The sequence below is a fragment of the Rhincodon typus genome, chromosome 7 (assembly GCF_021869965.1).
Source record: "Rhincodon typus isolate 14 chromosome 7, sRhiTyp1.1, whole genome shotgun sequence".
Lineage (NCBI taxonomy): Eukaryota > Metazoa > Chordata > Chondrichthyes > Orectolobiformes > Rhincodontidae > Rhincodon > Rhincodon typus.
Window position 1 is genome coordinate 23,084,456 of NC_063338.1, and position 22,630 is coordinate 23,107,085.

Sequence of the window (22,630 nt, forward strand, 5' to 3'; positions counted from 1 at the left end):
GTGGGAGTCGGTGGGCTTGAAATGGATATCAGTTTCTAGGTGGTTGCCCGAGATGGAGACAGAGAGGTTCAGGAAGGAGAGAGAGGTGTTAGAGATGTTCCAGATGAACTTAAGGTTGGGGTGGAAGGTGTTGGTGAAGTGGATTAACTGTTCGAGCTCCTCGTGGGAGCACGAGGCGGCGCCGATACAGTCATCAATGTAATGGAGGAAGAGGTGGGGTTTAGGGCCAGTGTAGGTACGGAAGAGGGATTGGTCCACATAACCTACAAAGTGGCAGGCATAGTTTGGGCCCATGCGGGTACACGTCGCCACCCCCTTTGTAGGAAGTGGGAGGAATTGAAAGAGAAGTTGTTGAGGGTAAGGACGAGTTCGGCTAAGCGGATGAGGGTGTCAGTGGAGGGGGACTGGTCGGGCCTGCAGGACAGGAAGAAGAGGAGGGCCTTTAGGCCATCTGTATGGGGAATGCAGGTGTATAGGGACTGGATGTCCATGGTAAAGATGAGGTGTTGGGGATCGGGGAATTGGAAGTTCTGAAGGAGGTGGAGGGCGTGGGTGGTGTCACGGACGTAGGTAGGGAGTTTACTAGGGAACTGGAAGTTCTGGAGGCTTCAAAATCTCCCCTCCCCCTACCACATCCCAAAACCAGCCCAGCTCGTCCCCGCCTCCCTAACCTGTTCTTCCTCCCACCTATCCCGTCCTCCCATCTCAAGCCGCACCCCCATCTCCTAACTACTAACCTCATTCCGCCCCCTTGACCTGTCCGTCCTCCCTGGACTGACCTATCTCCTCCCTACCTCCCCACCTACAGTCACCTTTACTGGCTCCATTCCCGCCTCTTTGACCTGTCTGTTTCCTCTCCACCTATCTTCTCCTCTATCCATCTTCTATCTGCCTCCCCCTCTCTCCCTATTTATTTCAGAACCCCCTTCCCCTCCCCCATTTCTGATGAAGGGTCTAGGCCCGAAACGTCAGCCTTCCTGCTCCTATGATGCTGCTTGGCCTGCTTTATTTGCTTACTATAGTTTAGTATTAATATTGCAGTCACATGCTATCCCCAATGTTTGCATTGTCTTCTCTCATATACTGTATTCTATGCAGAATGAAGTTTTTTTGACATTAATAAAGATTGGAAAATATGATACTACTATGATCTAAGGAATAAGAATCTCCTTAACATTTTTTGTTCGGTGTGGCATACTGCCAAACACAGAAACCCGTCACAATGATCAATAATCTCCTTATCAAGTTACTGAGAAATCTATATGAAGGTATCTACATGTTTTCTTCGGTGTAGGCCAATTTTACATCCCTATATGTCCTGTCCCACTGGCAGGACAGACCTGGCAGAGGTGGCGGCATAGTGGTACATAGTCAGGAGGGAGTTTCCCTTAGGAATCCTTAACATTGACTCCGGACTCTATGAAGTCTCATGGCTACAGGCTAACCATGGCAAGGGACCCTCCTTTCGAATATCACGCAACATCCTCCCTCGGTTGATGAATCAGAGCTCCTCCATGTTGAGCAACTCTTTGAAGCACTGAGTGTGTCAAGGACACAAAATGTACTCTGGTGGGAGATTTCAATGTGTGTCGCCAGGAGTGGCTCAGCATCAGCACTACTGATCGAGTTGGTTGGGTCCTAAAGGACATAGCTACTAGATTGGATCTGTGGCAGGTAGTGAGGGGTATCAACAAGAGGGAAAGCATACATGGCCTCATTCTTACCAATTTGCCAGCTGCAGATGCATCTCTCCATGACATTAGTGGTAAAAAAGTGACCACTGCATGGTCCTTGTGGAGACAAAGTCCCCACCTTCACATTGAGAATACCCTCCATCGTATTCTGTGACACCATCACTGTGCTAAATGGGACAGACTCCAACAGATCTTGCAATTCAAGACTGACTTAACAAGACACTCAAAAGAAGAATTGTATATGGTATTTTGAATCTCATCTGAAGTACCTGGTACCCAAATCCAAAGCATTTGAGGTTCATTCTTCTGCTATTGTTTCATAACGTCGATTGTCTGTTATAATTGCCCAATTTATCTCTGTCCTTAATGTTGCGAGTTATGATTCTCCTTTAGTAGCAATGCCGTCAATCTATATCTGGATGGTCTCACATTAACACTGCCATTGTCTCCTTCACTGTGTAACTGCTGGAAGTCCTATTTGAGCCATGAAATTTCTGAGAGTGAATGTTTCCCCAGAATTTTTTTGTTAAGACTTTGGAAGTTTGTTTCAAAGTATGCTTCCTTCTGTCAATCTAACTCCAGTTAAACAATAGGAATCATTCCACGTTCAACATTTCAGAACAGTCCAACAGTTTAAAGGCAAACACTGAGATCAGGATTTCAAAGTAAGACTTGTGTTTAAAATTGATTATGGTCTATTGAATTCTGTTATACATTCTTCTATGGAACCATTGTTAGATTTCTAAATTTATCAAAGTCTGAGTGTGCCTTGTGTGCATTTAACAGATTTTCTTAGCAATTTTGACCACAAATATTAGTAGATTATCCAAGCATTCCTCAGTGTCAAATTCCTGAGCCTCCATCTCTGAAAATACTTTACACCTGATCCTGCTTCAGGCAGGAAGCAATAGTGCCAAGATCATATCTTGTTTTTCCTTGGCTGAGGTTATAGCCCATTTTCATATATATGTACTACATTTTGACCTTGTCCAAAAGGCTCAACTTCACAGAACATCAGTAGGAAATGACATCCTGACACTTAGCTTGTTTCAGCCATTCTTCTAAAAAGTAAATCAAATTCCAATATCCTGTTGGAATAAAAAAAAACCCTTACTTCCAATGTTTACCTTTTGGCAACCATCCTGTTCTAGCAATGTCAACTCAGACCCAAGCCGGATGGTGAAATAGAACTTAAGGCACCTTTCCTTGTGGTTAGAGTTTATCAACAATTCAGTAACCCAGCTCCTACCATCCTAAACACCACTTGTTCCCCTTTTATTTTTACTCAGTCTTTAATTAATCAATTAAACACAGTCAGTCTTTTTCGCTGACACTAATTTCTACCAAAGATATATAACACTGCTTGCATTCAGATGTGTACTTTGCTTATTTATTTATACAAGTTCTCCTTAAGTTTGGTTTGTTCTTAAGTACATAAACCTGGTCTGTGCTTTCTATTAATTTGGGTGTGAAAGGCAGGTAAATTGGGAAAAAAAGCTTAAATGTTGATAATGGAGCTTGATCTCCACTGTGTAATGCAGTGAGGTGTTGCCCATCTCTAATTACACTTGGCTGGGTGGCTGACATTGCCATTTCAAACAGCAGTTCAGAGTCAACCATGTTCCTGTAGGCCAGACCAGGCAATGACCTAAAGGACATTAATAAACCAGATGGGTTTTTACAACAATTGATAGTTCCAGGCCACCATCCTTGAGACTAGCTTTTAATTCCAGGTTTATTAATTGAATTTGAATTCTGCAAGTTTTCCTGGTGGGATTGTCATACATGTTACAAGACTGACAGTTTGGATCTCTGGACTACTAGTCCAGTGACATTACCAGTTTCCAGTTTCCCTTTGGTTTTTCTCTTGGCCCATCTCAGGCACTTCTGGGTTCAAGTCCCACCATGGCTTTTAGAAGAATTTAAATTCAATTACCAAAAATCTTCAATTAAAAGTAAGATTCAGAGATAAAAATTCCCACATTGATAGGCCCAAATGTGCCTGCATTAAGCAACGTGGGTTGACTCTGAAATGGCTGAGCAAGCCGCTGGAATAAGCTGCTGCAAGATGACAAAGGAGTGAAACCAGACAGACCACCACTATCAGCCGAGGAACTGGAAATGACAAAGGCACTCCTGTCTGGTGAACTTACACCCTACTAACATCTTGCGCCCGATGCTAAAATTACGAGAGCTATCACACAGATTAATAAAACTGCAAAAAGCAGAAGTTGCTGGAAAAGCTCAGCAGGTCCAGCAGCATCTGCAAAGAGAAATCAGAGTTAATGTTTCCGTTCTGGTGGTACACAAAACATTAACTGACTTTTCTTCACAGGTGCTGCCAGACCTGCTGTGCTTTTCCAGCAACTTCTGTTTTTGTTTCTGATTTACAGCATGTGCATTTCTTTTGGTTTTTATGTAATAAAGCCACAGCCTTGTACAGTCATGCTCACTCAATTATACCACATAGACAATGTCCCAGGCCCAGACTAGGAGCAATACCCACATCCAGTGACAGTATAAAAATCAAACCTCTTTCCAGTCATTGTCTCTGTATGAATCTGACATCCATACTGACCTCGGGGTGTACTTAATATCCACTGTCCTGTCCATGACAAAAAAGCACCTCCTTCAATCTTCACAATGTTGTCGCATCACTACCTCACCACCTCCCCAACAACATTCCCTGAAACACATGTTCAATACTTTGTTAAACTACCTCCGGACAGAACTATTCCAACATTTACTTGGTTAGTCACCCCCAATCTATCATTAAACGTCTGATCATACAAAACACTACTGCACAGATCCTTACCCACATCAAGAGACAACAAGGTGCAAACCTCTCTCTCCTTCCTGGACCTCTCTGTCTCCATCTCGGGCAACCACCTAGAAACCGATATCCATTTCAAGCCCACCGACTCCCACAGCTACCTAGAATACACCTCCTCCCACCCGTCTTCCTGCAAAAATGCCATCCCCTATTCCCAACTCCTTCGCCTCTGCCGCATCTGCTCCCAGGTTGAGGCATTCCACTCCCATACATCTCAGATGTCCTTGTTTTTTAAGGACCGCAACTTCCCCCCCCTCAGTGGTCGAGAACGCCCTCAACCGTGCCTCCCACATTTCCCGCAACTCATCCCTCACACCCCGTCCCTGCAATAACAACCAAAAAAGAATCCCCCTCGTCCTCACGTACCACCCCACCAACCTCCGGATCCAACGCGTCATCCTCCAACACTTCCGCCATCTGCAATCCGACCCCACCACCAAAGATATCTTTCCCTCCCCACCCTTATCTGCTTTCCAGAGGTACCACTCTCTCCGTGACTCCCTTGTCCGCTCCACACTCCCCTCCAGCCCCACCACACCCAGCACTTTTCCCTGCAACCGCAGGAAGTGCTACACCTGCCTCCATACCTCCTCCCTCACCCCCATCCCAGGCCCAAGAAGACTTTCCACATCAAGCAGATGTTCACCTGCACATCTGCCAATGTGGTATACTGCATCCGCTGTACCCGTTGTGGCCTATTCTACATCGGGGAAACCAAGCGGAGGTTCGTGGACCGCTTTGCGGAACACCTACGCTCGGTTCGCAATAAACAACTGCACCTCCCAGTCGCGAACCATTTCAACTCCCCCTCCCATTCCTCAGACGACATGTCCATCCTGGGCCTCCTGCAGTGCCACAACGATGCCACCCGAAGGTTGCAGGAACAGCAACTCATATTCCGCTTGGGAACCCTGCAGCCCAATGGTATCAATGTGGATTTCACAAGCTTCAAAATCTCCCCTCCTGCTACCACGTCCCAAAACCAGTCCAGCTCGTCCCCGCCTCCCTAACTTGTTCTTCCTCCCACCTATCCCCTCCTCACATCTCAAGCCGCACGCCCATCTCCTACCTACTAACCTCATCCCACCCCCTTGACCTGTCCGTCCTCCCTGGACTGACCTATCCGCTCCCTAACTCCCCACCTACACTCATCTTTACTGGCTCCATCCCCGCCTCTTCGACCTGTCTGTTTCCTCTCCACCTATCTTCTCCTCTATCCATCTTCTATCCGCCTCCCCCTCTCTCCCTATTTATTTCAGAACCCCCTTCCCCTCCCCCATTTCTGATGAAGGGTCTAGGCCCGAAATGTCAGCTTTTCAGTTCCTACTATCTCCTTACCCCCATCAACTCCTTCTTATGCATCAGCCTTTCCTTGCTAACCAACATCAGCTCCTGTTCCACAAAGATTTCACATTTAACTTTCTTACTTTTGTGTTTAAATACTTATTCCCTTGGTCTGGTTTGAGATTTGTAATCTTAAGTGGGAAATGGTAGGATAGTGGTAATGTCACCAGACTAATAATCCAGAGATCCAAACTAGTGCTCTAATGATATGTATGACATTCCCACCACGCGACTGGTGGAAGTTACATTCAATTAATAAACCTGGAATTAAAAGCTAGCTCAAGAATCGTGGCCACGAAACTATCAATTATTTTAAAACTCCAGCTGGTTTATTAATGTCCTTTAGGTCATTGGCTGGTCTGACCTACATGTTACTCAGATCCACAGCAACGTGGTTGAGTCTGAACTGCTGTTTGAAATGGCAATGTGACCCACCCAGCAATTAGGGATGGGCAACAAATGTTGGATTTACTACTGTTATACCTCACTGCTTTACACACTGGTGATCAAGCCTCATTATCAAAGTTTAAGTTTTCTTCCCAATTCACCTGCCTTTCAGACTTAAATTAATAGAAAGCCTGGATCAAGTTTCTGTACTTAAGAACAAACCAAATTTAAGAAGAACATGTTATAAATAAATAGATTCTAACCATAGGTAAAGAGTGATGTATACAACTCCACTAGTAAAACTCTTAACCCCTTCTAAAACTCCCTGCACATATTTACAGAGAGACAAAAGCATTGGTGTTATGGCAAAGCAGAAAAATAACTGGGAAAGCAGTTCAATGGCCCCACTTCATAGGGTTGTTTTGATTTCTGCACAAGAGGCACAGAGTGACTGGTACATTGACTGCAAATTATCTTGGATACTGGGTAGGAGCCACAGATTACAGCAAGTTATGACAGGAAATAAATTAGCTTTTTTCAGGCTTTATGTAATTTGTTGGACAGAAAGGCGCCCCACCTTCTCGTTACCAAAGACTCTGCCAGTATCATTCACAAACTCAAGATATTCAGCTACCTTGGAACCAATCAATTAGTTGTTGCCACCATGATGTCATCCACAACTTGTCACAACTCCACAAACCAATTGCCGGCTGAATCTCATTTTGTAAATAACCCCTGGTGCCGGCCCAGCTACAAACAGATTCCCCCTTATTACTTGAACAAATCAACAGTGCAAGCACAACATATAAGGAGTTTTAGTAACTTGCTTTTGAAAAGTGCAGCAATTTCTTCTGAAATCTTTGGTTTTAAAACTATCCTTCTCCCATTTCGGTCCACAATCAAAGATAAATAAAAATAAAACAAAAAGTTTTTACACTAGCAATGACCATTTCAGATCAAAAGGATTTTTAATATCATCACTGGTAAAAATTTCTTCTGATCCCAGCTTTTTATGGAAGTCACTTCCTTCTCCCTCCCACTGGCACAAAGAACAAAGAAAATTACAGCACAGGAACAGGCCCTTCGGCCCTCCAAGCCTGCGCCGATCCAGATCCTCTATCTAAACCTGTCGCCTATTTTCCAAGGATCTGTATCCTTCTGCTCCCTGCCCATTCATGTATCTGTCCAGATACATCTTAAATGACGCTATCGTGCCCGCCTCTACCACCTCCGCTGGCAACGCGTTCCAGGCACCCACCACCCTCTGCGTAAAGAACTTTCCACGCATATCTCCCTTAAACTTTTCCCCTCTCACCTTGAAATCGTGAGCCCTAGTAATTGAGTCCCCACTCTGGGAAAAAGCTTCTTACTATCCACCCTGCCTATACCTCTCATGATTTTGTAGACCTCAATCAGGTCCCCCCTCAACCTCCGTCTTTCTAATGTAAATAATCCTAATCTACTCAACCTCTCTTCATAGCTAGCACCCTCCATACCAGGCAACATCCTGGTGAACCTCCTCTGCACCGTCTCCAAAGCATCCACATCCTTTTGGTAATGTGGCGACCAGAACTGTACGCAGTATTCCAAATGTGGTTGAACCAAAGTCCTATACAACTGTAACATGACCTGCCAACTCTTGTACTCAATACCCCGTCCGATGAATGAAAGCATGCCGTATGCCTTCTTGACTACTCTATCGACCTGAATTGCCACCTTCAGGGTACAATGGACCTGAACACCCAGATCTCTCTGTGCATCAATTTTCCCCAGGGCTTTTCCATTTACCGTATAGTTCGCTCTTGAATTGGATCTTCCAAAATGCACCACCTCGCATTTGCCTGGATTGAGCTCCATCTGCCATTTCTCTGCCCAACTCTCCGATCTATCTATATTCTGCTGCATTCTCTGACAGTCCCCTTCACTATCTGCTACTCCACCAATCTTAGTGTCATCTGCAAACTTGCTAATCAGACCATCTATACGTTCCTCCAGTTCATTTATATATATCACAAACAACAGTGGTCCCAACATGGATCCCTATGGAACACCACTGGTCACAGTTCTCCATTTTGAGAAACTCCCTTCCACTACAACTCTCTGTCTCCTGTTGCCCAGCCAGTTCTCTATCCATCTCGCTAGTACACCCTGGACCCCATGCGACTTCACTTTCTCCATCAGCCTACCATGGGGAACCTTATCAAACGCCTTACTGAAGTCCATGTATATGACATCTACAGCCCTTCCTTCGTCTATCAATTTTGTCACTTCCTCAAAGAATTCTATCAAGTTGGTAAGACATGACCTTCCCTGCACAAAACCATGCTGCCTATCACTAATAAGCCCATTTTCTTCTAAATTAGCGCACTTTATATCGTCTGGGCCCTACGCTCTGGAAACACTCCTTAATCTGCTCTGCACATCCTGCTTAAACCTCACTTCTTTGACCAAGTTTTTGTTTCTTCCCCCTCCACTCCAATCCTAATGTCTTCTGCATTGGCTCGATGTCCTCATTTTTTATTGCACTTTATGATGTTTTGTATACTAAATACACTATATAAAAGCAAGTAATTCTTGATGTCTCTAGCCTCCGGTTAAATCCACTGAAGGAATAGTGGGAAGGATGAAATAAAATGGAGTAAGAATTCAGTCTGCAGCCCAAGTGTAAAACTAGCATTGTGAACCCACTGACTGTTTACAAAAAAGGTCCAGAATATTCAATGGAAATGAGAGTTACTCAGCTCCCTCAACAGGCAGGTATTCAACAACATGAGTTTTAAGGCCTGGTAGCAACTTGATAATTTTGTTTTAAGAAATATGATTCGAATTCCATACCGCTGCAACAAATGCTAAGAGCAAAATTGATCAATTACACAGAACAGTCATAGTTATTCAACCACATTTAAACTGTTGGAGGGTGAGAGAAAAAGTACTGGTGACCTGAACCCACCAATACCAGACGTACATATCTAAACTCAGACCTCAATTAATTGCAAATAATTATTGATTCCAGTAAGGCTAGTGGTCACTTAGTACTTGTTGAAATAAACTTACCTGAAGCATGGAAGGAAGGATCCACTGATAGCCACTCAGTGAAAAGAGATGATTGAAGTGCACTGCAGTATTGATAGCTGTAGCTGCATATTGACGAAGCAATGCACTGTCTTCAGGATGAAGGATTAAAGCCCCATTAAACACATTCAGGAAGAGCATTATCTCATCTCCCCAGGGAAATTCACTGGGCATACCCAAAAACATCTCCTCCAAGAGTTTGATCCACATACTCTTGTGAAGGGTATCAAGACCAAATAATTCTTTGCCTGAAAAAACAATAAAAGATTTCACCTTGATGTCTAGCACCTCATCCTAAAGACTACTTTACCGTAACCTTCTGAAATAATTCCTAATTAAAAATTCTGGAAAATTTCATCTATCCATGAAACATAAAACTGGAAGCTACTACTTCAGCCAATTAATTACAATAATTTCTTCCCAAACTATTGGCATTTAAATACAACACATATGCAAATAATTACTATTATTTTGATTTACAGAAAGTAATTCTGTGGTTTACAATTAAAGAAAAACATGTTAGATAATACAAACAAGTGGTTCATAAACCTCCACTATTACAAACCATCTCGTAATTCCAGGAACTTAAATGAAATTGAAGACAGATAAACATGTGGTAGGTCATGTCACTGTATCGTTGAACAAAAGCATTGACTGCACAAAACGCAAGTTGTACAACATAGCTGTGGGCTCTTGTGGCACAGTGGTGGTGTTCCTATCTCTCAACCAGAGGTCCAAGTTCAAGTCCCAATTGCTCCAGAGGTGTACAATAACACATCTGAACAGGGTGATTACATTAGAAAGCATTAAGCCCTGCAATGAGGGCAGAATCAGCCCCAGACGATTCAGAGTGACTTTTCTGAGCCCTGCATTTTGTGGGCCCCATACTGGGATCACAGACAGCTGACAGGAACTGAAAGCTAGGGCTGGAATTGCAGAGTGTGATTTGCCCTGGGTTTCCCACACTCTCATTCTCTGAATGAGATATAATGTCAGTGAATCTTAAACATTTAAATAATATAGAGACCAGCATAACTCCTACTGACTGCTCACATGGCGAGAGTTCTCTTCTGTTTCCGGCTAGGGGAGGTATTTTTGCTTTGGGGCTGTGAACTTCTGGTCGTCCTGACCCCAACTTGGCATCTGGCATCTAATGCAATGTAGGATGGTCTTGGAGTGAGCTCATTATCCAAGCAAGCTGCTGAGGAATGAGGGCCAATAGGAGGCTGTCCAACAATGGCATATCGACAGACCCACAATCCAGAAGGGTGGGGGGTAGAGGGGAGAGGATCTTTGGGTGTGCAAGAAAGGAAGGTGCTTGAACGTGGAAAACGCTTTGATTACAAGGTAAGAATTTGTAATTCACAAAGGTGACAGGCTGGATTGTAGGAGACAATCCCTCTATTGATGTCTATCAGCCTCAGCACAAGAGCGCTGTTAATTGCAAAGTGGAATCCCCTAGCAGGATGGAGTACTGATCTCTCACCCACTGTCTACTGCCTCCAGCCCCTGCACGTGCTTTGCTCCCAGATTTGGGGGTCAGCTAAATGTCTGGTCAGTTCTGCTGAGCAGCATTAATAGGTTACTTAATTGGCTAAGTAGGCCACCTACCACTCACTCCCCCTCCCATTCCGCACAGACCAAAAATCATTTAGTGACGTAGATGTGTCGGCTTTGCAACTGCTGCTCTCCCAATTTCCAGGCCTTCCCATCTCTGGACCCCCTTCTGACTGGAATCCAACATTCTGCCCCAACTGCTCAAAGGACTGCATTGATTTCTTTTTAATGTCATTTTTGGGTGCTGCAAATAAAGAACATCTTTTCCTCTGGTTTGTAAAAGCCAAAACTATGAAGAGATATCAATTCCTGCCTGGGAATAAAACAGGAAGGGCAGAAAAAAATCAAGATATACTCCACATTAATACAACATAATCCATCTGGTACAATCATATTTTGGAGTATGCGGCATAATGTGCGAGCCTGAAATTTGAAAATAAAGCGCTGTGGCTTGTATCTCCCTCTGGCACAGTTGTATCAGCTTTCACTTCCATCACCAGAGTTAATCCCTTCAAAGTGGGGGCTTTTGCCTTCCTGCTTTCTTAACACTGATCGAGGAGGCAGTGATATTTTGAAAGCAGCTTGATGCCTGAAAGAGTTGCCAATTTCAGGGAGTAGGCTTTTTTTAAGATACAGATTGTGATCGAGGGCTCTGATTCCCATTTTAATGATGTTGTATCTTCTTAAAGAAATAATCTGGGCCACTGTTATCCTTGGACTTCCACAGACGGTGATCGTGACCCTCACTGGTCTCTGCTGAAGGCAGATACTGGGTGAGCTACAGTGGTTTGATGGGACAGTTGGCCCAAAGTCATACCATAGGCATGGATGTTTGAGCAGCATTTCCCCAGGCAGGTAGTTCTTTGTTACAACCAACAATTGTTGAATTTTTGGGTCCATGTGTCAGAAAAATTTCAGAAGCCATTTTGGATAAGGCGTGGTGCCCTTCTGATCCCACGAAAATTCACACTGTTATGAGGTCACTTGAAAGCATTCAGTTTAAAAATTTCGACATCTGGTGAAAAAGTCATGTACCTTGATGGTCAGCGAACAGTGAAAATTCTGCATCAACTGCATTTCGAGGAAATGATGGAAGTCTCAGAAGATCCTCTTGCAACAAGGATACATGTGATTGTTTGTGTACGGAAGGCATGTGCTGAGTAAGAGACATCAGAAACATCACCCGACCGAGCTCCTCCAGCTTCCGAGTAAACACCTATTTTAGAAAATAAGTTTACGATCTTGAGAGATTAACATGTGCTTTCAAAATCCAGTTTGGTAAAACTTTACTCTTTGACCATGGCGTGCATCACTGAATCACTGAAAAACCAGCAAAAAGGAAACATTAAGACCATGCTGGCTCCACATTCCCTTCTAAATGTGAGACTGATTTGGCTTCAGTAGCCATGTATGTGATACATACTACGTTTTAACCTATTACAAGAACCAGCAACTGGAAGGGCCATTCATGTGGAATACAGTTCTCAAAACATTGAAAGACCTTGTTCGGGAGAAGCTGATGATGCTGTTTCTCTGTCAGCTGGTGTGGGAAGACGCAGAGCTGCTCGAAACCTTCAGTTTCATGTACACAGAATTGCGCAATAAATGGCAATTAAAAGACTTTTAAATAATCGACTGCAATGTGATGGAGCAACAGTAACAATGCAGCATAAGATGATGCTCAGGCAGCAGGTTCCTTTGGATTTGCCTTCATTTTCTGATGTCACTGAAAAACTATGTGCACGGAGAGGGATGCTATTATCTCAGGCTAACAGACATGCCAAGTGAAGATCACTTTCCTCACAGAAGCCTCTACAGCATGCCATTCGTGGCATTACCTTAAAAGTGAACTGCTGACTCACTGTTTCACTAGTAAATTCTTCAGAATTAATCTATATTGTACTACAATAAAGGAAGTATACCAAAGTAACCATGAAACATTAATGCCCATTTGGTCACACAGATCAAGATGACATTCAACCACTTCTTCCATCCAAACTCCCCCTCTTCCAATCTGGGAATAACATTTTGTCAGTCAAGAGGAAGATGCAAACGGGATCATTTGCAGCAAAAAAACCTTGCTGACATGTCCTAATTATTTGTATTAGGAACAGCCCTCCTCACATGGAGCTTCTGAAAGACTTCACCTTCAAAGGCTGTGTATAAATAAAGTACATTTGTGAAAAATATGTGCTATTTAACATGATTTGTGTGCTAAGGACCAGAGGTTAAATCTCAAATATCTCTCTCCTCACCTGTTTCTGGATCAGCTCTTGCCCTTTTGCAGGAAGCATATGGACAAGGTTCAACTGTGGTGAGACAGATCGCCGAAATGGATAAATATCTCGTACATAAGTCTGTAACAAGAGACGAGCCACAATATTCAGAACATGCTCATTGACTGTGACCACATACGGTGTATGTTGAAGATTTGAGACATACACTCAGAGAATATCCCGTATCTATGGTAGTTATCTTAGCACAGCATTCTCCATGGCAATGCCTGTACTAATCAATGTCCACTTTCTAATACTCATTCAGGGGATGTGGGCTTCATTGGTTGGGCCAGCAATTTTTGCCCATCTCTAATTGCCTTTGAGAAGGACATGGTGTTCAAACATCTTGAACTGCTGCAGTCCATTTCCTGTTGGTAAAACCACAATGCTGTTAGGGAGGGAATTCCAGGATTCTGATCCATCAAGCACTGAAAGAATGGTGACAGATTTCAAAGCCAGCATGGTGAGTGACTTGGAGCAGAACTTGCAAGTGGTGGTATTCCCAAATATCTGCTGCCCTTGTCCTTCTAGATGTAATATTCATGGGTTTGGACAGTGCTGTTTAAGAGATCTTTCTGAATTTCTGCAATGCATCGTGTAGATGGTATACACTGCTGTTACTGAGCACTGGTGGTGGAAGGAGTGAAGAATATGAATGTGGTGCCAATCAGGTGGGCTGCTGAGTCCTGGAAGCCATCAGGCTTTGGAGTACTTTTGGAGATGCACTTATTCAGACAAGTGGGGAGTCTTTCATCACTCTCCTTACCTGTGCCTCTGAGACAGGCTAAGAGGAGTCAGGAGTAGAGTCACTTGTTGCAGGACTCCTGGCCTCTGAACTGCTACTGTGGCTACAGTATTTATTTTCTAAATGGGGAGAAAATTCAGAAGTCTGAAGTACAAAGAGACTTGGGAGTTCTAGTCCAGGATTCTCTCAAAGTAAACTTGCAGGTTGAGTCAGTAGTCAGGAAGGCAAATGCAATGTTGGCATTTATTTTAAGAGGACTTGAAATAAAAGCAGGGATGTACTACTGAGGCTTTATAAGGCTCTAGTCAGGCCACATTTGGAGTATTGTGTGCAGCTTTGGGCCCCATATCTCAGGAAAGATGTACTGGCCCTGGAGCAGGTTCAGAGGAGGATCACGGGAATGGTCCCCGGAATGAAAAGCTTAACATATGAGGAACGTTTAAGGACTCTGGACTATACTCATTGGAGTTTAGAAGGATGAGGGGGGATCTAATTGAAACTTTCAGAATACTGAATGGCCTGACAAAATGGATGTTGGGAAGATGCTTCCATTAGTAGGAGTGTCTAGGACCCGAGGGCATAGCCTTAGAGTAAAGGGAAGACATTTTACAATGGAGATAAGGAGAAACTTCTTCAACCAGAGCGTGGTGAATCTATGGAATTCACTGCCACAGAAGGCTGGGGAGGCCAGGTCATTGAGTACATTTAAGACTGAGATAGATAGGTTCTTGATTATCAAGGGGATCAAGGGTTACGGGGAGAAAGCAGGAGAATGGGGTTGAGGAACTTATCAGCCACGATTGAATGGCGGAGCAGACTCGATGGCCGAATGACCTAATTTCTGCTCCTATGTCTTATGATCTTATTGCTGGTCCAGTCCAGTTTTTGATCAATGGTAACTCCCTCAATATTGATAGTCAACCAGTCTTCTTCTCCTATGGCAGCTTAAATGTTGTTTTCCTTTTTGTTGGTATTTCTTAGAAATTGTCTTGATGAGTACAGAACAAAAAGCTGTGACAAAATTTAATTACTCACATTTGTCTTTGCTATCTCAAAATGGACTTGATGTCAAATTTAGTTCCTGTTTTTCAGATAAACCTTATGACATGTAGGACACAAATTATAACAGTGTTAAATGTTTGGCTGATTCAATTTGTAAAATTTGAGAGTCATTTTTCTCTCTTCCATGTCTTTCCTCAAACTGAATCAGGACATTGTGTCTAACATTTGTGATACACAATAGTTCAGTGTCTTACTTTCGCATAATGTATCAGATTCCAACGCTTATCCATCAAAAAGTAATGGTTTGACTGAGCTTCAGGAATATTAAAAAATTCCAAGCATTCCTAGAAAGAAATAATGCAACAAATTCAGTAATGGGAACCCATACAAACTAGAGGCAAAGACAAAACGGTGAATGCTTTCTAAGTTTGCAATGTGCTACCTTGTTAATTTGTCTGATTTATGTGACAAACATACAACAGCACGGGACTATATCAAATACACTGCAATACAAAGGCAGTCATCAAAGAATAGATTTTATCACTAACAATAAACTACTCTTTCCATTTGTGCAAAATAGGTAATGATACACTTTATCTGATCAAGCAATTAAGTTGCACAAAAATGGTAACAGATTCTGTTGTGCCACGGATCGGTAATCAATGATGATAATAATGAATGAATGCTCTGAGAAATGATAGTAAGTTAAAAAAACTTTTAAAAATTCTCATTTTTTTTAATGCCAGAGTTTTTTTTTATTGAATGACAAGTTGACTGAAATGTTGTGCTACTGTAGAATTGGGTAATTCCATGTCAAGGTAGGATCCCTGCCTATCATAATGATGCATTCTGAGCCTCAGTTGGATTTCTGGCTCAGAGTCACTTAAATAATTTTAGCAGGTGCCCTGGTCTATTCTGGTGAAGGGATTGTGGGGTGGAGGTGGACAGAGTATGGGGACAAGGAAGCATCTGACACTCTCAACTAAAAGTAGCATTTTTAACTGCTTCAAGAATGGCATCTTTGTTCACGTGATTAAATGCAAAAAGATTCATTCCGGGAACCTGTTCATCCTTCAAAATTGACTTGTTGGAACAGATTTCCAAGATTCATGAAGATTCCAGGGACTTTTAAAAATAGCAAGTGGGACGGTGATCCTGAGATCTTCACCCTATTTCTGACAGATCCTAAATTTGCCGGGCATGGGGTAGGGTTTAACAGGCAAAAGGAAAAGGGGCCAGAAGAGACACCGACAAATGGGAAATTCAATCTCAACCAGGCTATCTGAACTCAGTATAACAAGGTGTAGAGCTTGTATATCTGACATCAGCTATTGCAATATTGAGATCAGATTTTATTCATCCGCAGACATAGGCCACCAGTTTTTATTTTGAATTTTTAAAAGGGGGAGACATTAAAATTATTTGACAGTTTTACTGACCATAAATACCTCCAAGAACATTTAGGACCCTTCTAATGATTTGTAACTTCCACTAAGGAACGTCCCTTGCTGCAATGAAAAGTGAGTCTGGGTAGACTCAGCGCTGACCTCAGATAGAGAGAGCCAGTAGGAACTGCAGATGCTGGAGAATCTGAGATAACAAGATGTAGAGCTAGATGAACACAGCAGGCCAAGCAGCAACAGAGGAGCAGGAAAGTTGACGTTTCGGGTCTGGACCCTTTCTGGAGAAGCTTTCCTGCTCCTCTGATGCTGCTTGGCCCAGCAGGCCAAGCAGCATCAGAGGAGCAGGAAAGTTGACGTTTCGGGTCTGGACCCTTTCTGGAGAAGCTTTCCTGCTCCTCTGATGCTGCTTGGCCTAGCTCTACACCTTGTTATCTCAGATTCTCCAGCATCGGCAGTTCCTACTGGCTCTCTCTATCTGAGGTCAGTGCTGAGTCTACCCAGACTCACTTTTCATTGCAGCAAGGGACGTTCCTTAGTGGAAGTTACAAATCATTAGAAGGGTCCTAAATGTTCTTGGAGGTATTTATGGTCAGTAAAACTGTCAAATAATTTTAATGTCTCCCCCTTTTAAAAATTCAAAATAAAAACTGGTGGCCTATGCCTGCGGATGAATAAAATCTGATCTCAATATTGCAATAGCTGATGTCAGATATAACCTGAAGTGTCATTAATACTTGGTTGTTCTCCACAACCAAATATTATCATTATTTGGTTGGACCGTGTTGTCAGTTCACAGTTTGACTGACAGCTCAAAGAGATGATTAAAGGATTACTTGTCTTTGATGCGAGGTCATGTACACAATTGTTTGTTTTGATAAGGTATTATGTAGGTGGAATTTTAATGTATTGCATGGGCTTTTGTGAATGAGTGCTTTTGTATAGTGAAATCTGTATTAGACGCTTAAGATTTTATTTTGTTTCATCTCAGCCCATAATGAATACTGGGTGAACTAGCATGGAAAATGTCAGTGCAGGACATGATGATTTAAGACATGTGTTGGCACTAACTTGTCATTAAGTACTGGTTGGAGTTTGGGATGGCGGAGGTCATAAATTGGACCGTGTTGCCGTGTATGGGCAGAAGTGGGAGGTGGGAGCTAATGTGTGACAAAACAATTGGATGAAGTCCCAGTAAATACAGAGTCCGAATTGGCCCACGGCCCTTTTAAACAGCCCCGGGTGGCACACGACAGCTATTGCCTTGGAGTGAAAATCATGAAATCGTGGTAATTTTTCAACTTAAACTACTTGCCTCAGTAGCAAAATAAAAATCAGCCTGTTCTTTGATTGGCAAAAGAACCAGTGTCAACATGAGGGAAAATGTTTCGTGCAATGAATGGTTATGATTAGGATACATTGCCTGACGAGTGTTGGATGCAAATTAGACACAAATACGTACAGTAACATTCTAAAAGGAATTAGATAACTTAATTCAGGGAGCAACAAATACATGATGCATGAAGGAAACATATGGGGGAGGTGCAGGAGGCGTTCAGCTGAAATTCTTTGCTAAGGGCAACATTTTCATACAGAGGGTGGTTCATATTTGGAATAATTTGCCAGAAGAAGTGTTAGATGTAGGTACAGTTACAACATTTAAAAGACATTTGGATAGGTTCATGAATAGAAAAGATTTAGAGGGATATGAACCAAACGTAGGCAAGTGGTATTAGTTTAGTTCGGGAAACTTGGTCGGCATGGAGTGGTTGGACGGGAGGGTCTGTTTCCATGCTGTCTTGACTGTATGAATCTAAAAAGAGCCAGCACAGAACAAATAGCCTCTGTTGTTATTCAATAATTCCATAAGATGCCAGTGACAATGAGTATTCCTGGGTTCCAAAATACTTGTGATAAATATAACAGAAAATACATTGGAGAGGTATTCTTTTCATCCAGATATTTTAGGGTACCCATCTATATGTTGCCTAATTTTAAAATTTGTGGCTGACTCAAAAGTTGGAAGCATTGCAAACTGCAAGGAGGATGAGTATAAACTTCAAAAATACATGAATAGGTTGGTGAAATAGTTGAGGAAGTAGCAGATTAAATTTAATTTGTTTAATTTAGTTATCATAGAATCCCTACAGTACGGAAGCAGGCCATTCAGATATAGAGTCCACACTAACCCTCCAAAGAACACCCTACCCAACCCCACACTATCCCTGCAACCTTGCATTTCTCCTGGCTGACCAACAGAGCCTGCACTTCCTTGGATACTGTGGGCAATTCAGCATGGTTAATTCACCCAATCCACGGAGGAAGCCCAGGCAGAAATGGGAGGAATGTGCAAACTCCATGAAGACAATTGCTGGAGTTTGGAATTAAACTCAGGTCCTTCGTGCTGAGGCAATCGCTAACCACTGAGCCACCATAATTAGTCATTCAGTTTAGTAGGAAGACCATGGGGATTCAATGTAAAGTAAAGGATACTACTCTAAAGAGGATACAAGAGTAGAGGGACCTGGGTGTATAGGTGCACAATCATTGAAAGTAACAATACATGTTGAGAAATCAGTTATTCAAAAATACAATGTCCTAGACTTTGTTAGTAGAGACATAGCAAGGATGTTATGCAGAAAACATTGATTTGGCTTAACTAAAATATTGCATCCAATTCTGGGCACTACACTTCAGGAAGAATACAAAGGTATTAGAAAGCATGCAGCAAAGATTTTGGAATTGAATTATTATCTGAAAAGGCAAAATTGCAGGGCTATGGGTAAAAGGAGGAGTGATTCGAGGAGTTACTATGGTGGTACTGTTATTGGACTAATAATTTAGCTTTTGGAATACAGGCTCCAATCTCATCATGGCAGCTGGACAAATTTATATTTAATTAATAAAATCTGGAATTATATAGCTAGCCATGTTGACCCTGACAAGTACCAACAATTTCCCTAAAAAATTCATAAGGGTCACAATGATCCTGTTGTGAAACTGTCTTTCCTTACCAAGCCTCATTATCGCTTGAGAACCCAGCTTTCAGAGCCACACACTATCTTTGGCCTCACAATGGCTTTCAGAAGGGCTTTTAACATTCACAGAGGTGGAAACTGCGATTTTTTAAATGTCATTATGTCAGACATAAAGCATAGAAACACCAAGTGAAAACAGAAGCTGTTCTTAAACATTTGACAGAGTAGAATTGAACGACCGATAAATGTTGACATAAGTACACGTCAGGAAGAAATAAATGATTAATATACAGAGTTAGAAACAACACATAAAAGATATTTTATGTTGATGAAGTAAACATATTAACAGGCATGCTTTCAACAATGTATCTTAGTAACAGACATGGCCTTAGAAAGGACAAACACACAGTAGGTATTCATTATATGGCATATTAACAATCTTATATTGATGCCAAATAAAGTCAACAATATTAAAATGTTAAGTCACCAGAGAAAAATAAACTACTCAAATAAAAAATGCTGTCTTTTTACCTTAAGAACAGCTTCAAACTGTGTATCCTCATGGACAGGAAGTTGCGTTGGAATATCACATTCATTTTGTCCATGGACAACTAAAGTCTTTGTACCTGGGGTGACAATGAGGTCCTACATTTAAACTGTTCTCTAAACTAATTATGTCAACATTTCAACATTATGTCAACGGTATGTCAATCAACTACGAAATCAAAAAGACAAATCAAACTCATCAGCTTTTTTGCATCGTACATTTAACACTCATGTGACCTGATGCGTACAAACCCACAGACAGTGATTTGTACCCTTTATAAAATTTTATGTAGTAATTTTTATTGACATAATGCTAACTCTTTCACATCCCAGTTCTAACAGAGATGCTGCCTGTCCCCATCATAACAATTAATTTTCCAGAAAACGTACAAACATATAAATTAGGAGGAGTAGGCCATTTGGTCCATCAAAACAGATCCAATTTAGGCCTTCACTCTGTATTCCTGCCTATCTCCATTATATTTTGTGTCCTTTTTTTTAGCAAAGAATCTTACTCTGCCACCACTGCTCTTTGGGGAAGAGTGTTCCACAAGTTCACAATACCCTGAGAGAAAGAATTTATCTGCATCTCCCTTTCCTTATTTTTAAACTGTTTCTCCTAGCTCCAGTGACTCCCACAAAGAGAAATACCCTTTCAGCATACATTTTGACAAGTCCCCTCAGGATCTTATATGTTTCAATAAAATCAGCACACATTTTACTGAACTCCAGTGGTTACAGGTTCTACCTGTTCAATCTTTCCTTAAAAGATAGCACCTCATCCCAGTCAGAGTATTGTGGAGAACAAGTACTTATGGGGTGACACTGCAATTCTCACAAATCTGTCAAGGATCATCAATGATACAGGGGAGGGCTATGCAAGACATTGTCTCTGACTCTGAGATTTGACTGACAGAATGATTGTTGCATAAGCATCTGCAGATTCTATCTGAGCAGGGGAGGAGGAGCACTCCAACATCACGACTTCAGCATGGAGTTAAATCAAAATGAAGGAGCCAATTCATTGTAGTGGACAGGGGTATTGTTGCCATGTCAGGAAATTCAAATTACTGCAGAATTTAACCACAGCATTCCATTATATTTCTCTGTGGTGTCCTCATCCACCGTCTGGAGACTTTTAGAATGAAAGAAACTAGGAATGACAGTAGATTGTTTGGCCCTTCAAGCATCTGCTGCCACTCATGGCTGAAGCTCGATCTCAATGCCATATTCCCGCTTTCTCCCAACAAACACTTGATGCCTTTAGAATCTAAAAATGCATCTATTCCACAATTTCATCTGTTTCACATTACCATAGGCTACTCCAACAGGTTGGGGATGGGGGTGAGGGAGAAGGATTGTGATGATGAAATCCATATCGAAGCAGTGCACAATGAGGGTCCAATGGTGGTGGGGATAGGGTGCAGAAGATTTGTCAGGAAGGCAAATAGTGGTTTGATGTTGGGGGGCAGTTTTAGTGGAGGCGGGCAGCAGAGTGGGGAGGATTACTGGTCAGCTTATTGGGCCTGGAGAAAACACTCCTGCTAAATATGTAATGCTGTGAAGACATTTATCACAAGGAGTCAGCCGTACTCTTTTTTCTTCCAGCTTTTCAATACTTCAACATCTTTGATTTGATTTGATTTGATTTCTTGTTGTTACGTGTACCTAAGTATAGTGAAATATTTTGTTTTGCATGCAGTACAGGCAGACCGTGACATACAAGGACATACAAATCATAGGGTGATTCAATACAGCGAGGCACAGGAGGTATGCAAAAACAAGATCAACATTAGATTTGAAATTTGAGAGGTCTATTTTGGAAACTGGCTAGCTCTAGAAAGAAAATAGAGTGACTACCAAAATAAAAACAGGCAGTTTTAGTCTGTGGAATTGTCTTCCCTCGAGAGCAGTGGAGGTTGGGTCATTGAAATTGTTACAATTATCATAAACATGATCTCTTGATATTTAACTCCCTTCATCTTCATTTAAAAACCATGAAGTTATTTTTAAGAATATGCTGTGTTGAAATTGCCATTTCATGTACAGCTATTGAAACCAGACAACGAAATCAGTGTCAAGAAATTTGCACTTCTTGTTTAATTCACACTTGATTGATAAGTTCACATATTGGGAGATGAAAGGTTATCTGCAGAATTTCAGCATGGAAAGACAATAGAGCTAGACTCAGGAATATTCAAACAAACCATATTCCAGTAACATGCTTGGCAGTGCAGAGAAAGAAGAACAAGGATTCATAACATCAGAAATTGTAAAGCTTGCTCTCTCTCTCTCTCTCTCTCCCTGTTTCTCTTGTTTTCTGAAATCAGCACCCAGTGAAAAAGCAACTTGAGAAAACAACTACAAACAGAGAATCACATGATTTTTACAAATTTCATTACTGCTGACGAAGCAAGATAACTGCTAAACAGGTACAGATTCAGGTTTCATTCTCATAACCTCTGAACTCTATTAAATTTAAACTAAATCTCTACTTATCTTCCTATCCATATTAGATACAGTCACCCTTTCTTTTTAGACTTGTTTCCTGTGTTTGACTATGTTTGATGCCATGTCTTAGTATTTCTTTTTTTTTCAATTAGCAGGTAATAAGCTTCTTCTTTCTTTGATGCAAAAAACCTCAGAACTGGCTCCTTCATTTTGATTTAACTAAATTTTATATGAACTGCGACAGTTGTGTGCTAAAAAAAATTTAAAAATTGTTGCTGTTAAAAAGAAGGGAACTGATTCAGACCAGATTAACAAGCCTACAATTTTCTGCCCAAATTTCAACTT

At 41.9% G+C, this 22,630-nt stretch overlaps 1 protein-coding gene across 1 annotated transcript in view; it reads right to left on the minus strand.

The window, feature by feature from the left end:
• LOC109912343 (unc-80 homolog, NALCN channel complex subunit) overlaps nucleotides 1-22,630 on the minus strand; it is a 244,990-nt gene that overhangs the window by 67,226 nt on the left and 155,134 nt on the right. Inside the window, exons 40-44 of the mRNA XM_048599053.1 lie at nucleotides 19,820-19,914; nucleotides 15,165-15,254; nucleotides 13,143-13,244; nucleotides 11,923-12,103; nucleotides 9,313-9,578 (exon numbers count right to left, since the gene is read on the minus strand). Of these exons, the coding sequence (XP_048455010.1) occupies nucleotides 9,313-9,578; nucleotides 11,923-12,103; nucleotides 13,143-13,244; nucleotides 15,165-15,254; nucleotides 19,820-19,914 (734 nt within the window). The remainder of the gene's footprint in view (nucleotides 1-9,312; nucleotides 9,579-11,922; nucleotides 12,104-13,142; nucleotides 13,245-15,164; nucleotides 15,255-19,819; nucleotides 19,915-22,630) is intronic.